At 64.6% G+C, this 725-nt stretch overlaps 1 protein-coding gene across 1 annotated transcript in view; it reads left to right on the top strand.

The window, feature by feature from the left end:
- Positions 1–725, top strand: part of PFKFB3 (6-phosphofructo-2-kinase/fructose-2,6-biphosphatase 3) — a 31,981-nt gene that overhangs the window by 18,509 nt on the left and 12,747 nt on the right. The window contains exon 8 of the mRNA XM_077758539.1: positions 507–714. Coding sequence (XP_077614665.1) covers positions 507–714 — 208 coding nt within the window. The remainder of the gene's footprint in view (positions 1–506; positions 715–725) is intronic.

Below are 725 nucleotides of genomic sequence, written 5' to 3'. Positions count from 1 at the left end.
AAACCCCTCCCTGGATGTACATTCCACGTGACTGCTTCAGGCGCTAACTGTGTAGAAGCACGTGTGAGCCCCGCCTTGTCCCTGTCCCTTGGGGCGTCCCTTCTTTCTGCTCTGGTCTCCCGCCTTCCTCGCCCCTCTTCCGACCGCACGCCGCTGCGGGCANAAACCCCTCCCTGGATGTACATTCCACGTGACTGCTTCAGGCGCTAACTGTGTAGAAGCACGTGTGAGCCCCGCCTTGTCCCTGTCCCTTGGGGCGTCCCTTCTTTCTGCTCTGGTCTCCCGCCTTCCTCGCCCCTCTTCCGACCGCACGCCGCTGCGGGCACTGCCCGCGTGTCCTGTCTCTGAGACAACAGATTCCGTCTGCGCCCTCACGCCGTGGGGCTGGGGGTGCCCAGCCTCTGCGATCGGCCCCCCGGCCACGGGGGTCTACACCCGGGCTGGCTGGGCTGCGCTGGGCTGTGCTGTCAGCAGGCTTCTGATCCGCTGGTCGCCTTCCCTCGCAGGGACCTGTCCCTGATCAAGGTGATCGACGTGGGCCGGAGGTTCTTGGTGAACAGGGTTCAGGACCACATTCAGAGCCGCATCGTGTACTACCTGATGAACATCCACGTGCAGCCCCGCACCATCTACCTGTGTCGGCACGGCGAGAGCGAGCACAACCTCCAGGGGAAGATCGGGGGGGACTCGGGTCTGTCCAGCAGGGGCCGGAAGGTAGGGGTTGC

This window comes from Crocuta crocuta, unplaced genomic scaffold (genome assembly GCF_008692635.1).
Source record: "Crocuta crocuta isolate KB4526 unplaced genomic scaffold, BGI_CrCroc_1.0 scaffold32, whole genome shotgun sequence".
Taxonomy (NCBI): domain Eukaryota; kingdom Metazoa; phylum Chordata; class Mammalia; order Carnivora; family Hyaenidae; genus Crocuta; species Crocuta crocuta.
This window is presented reverse-complemented; position numbering and strand designations above follow the sequence as displayed.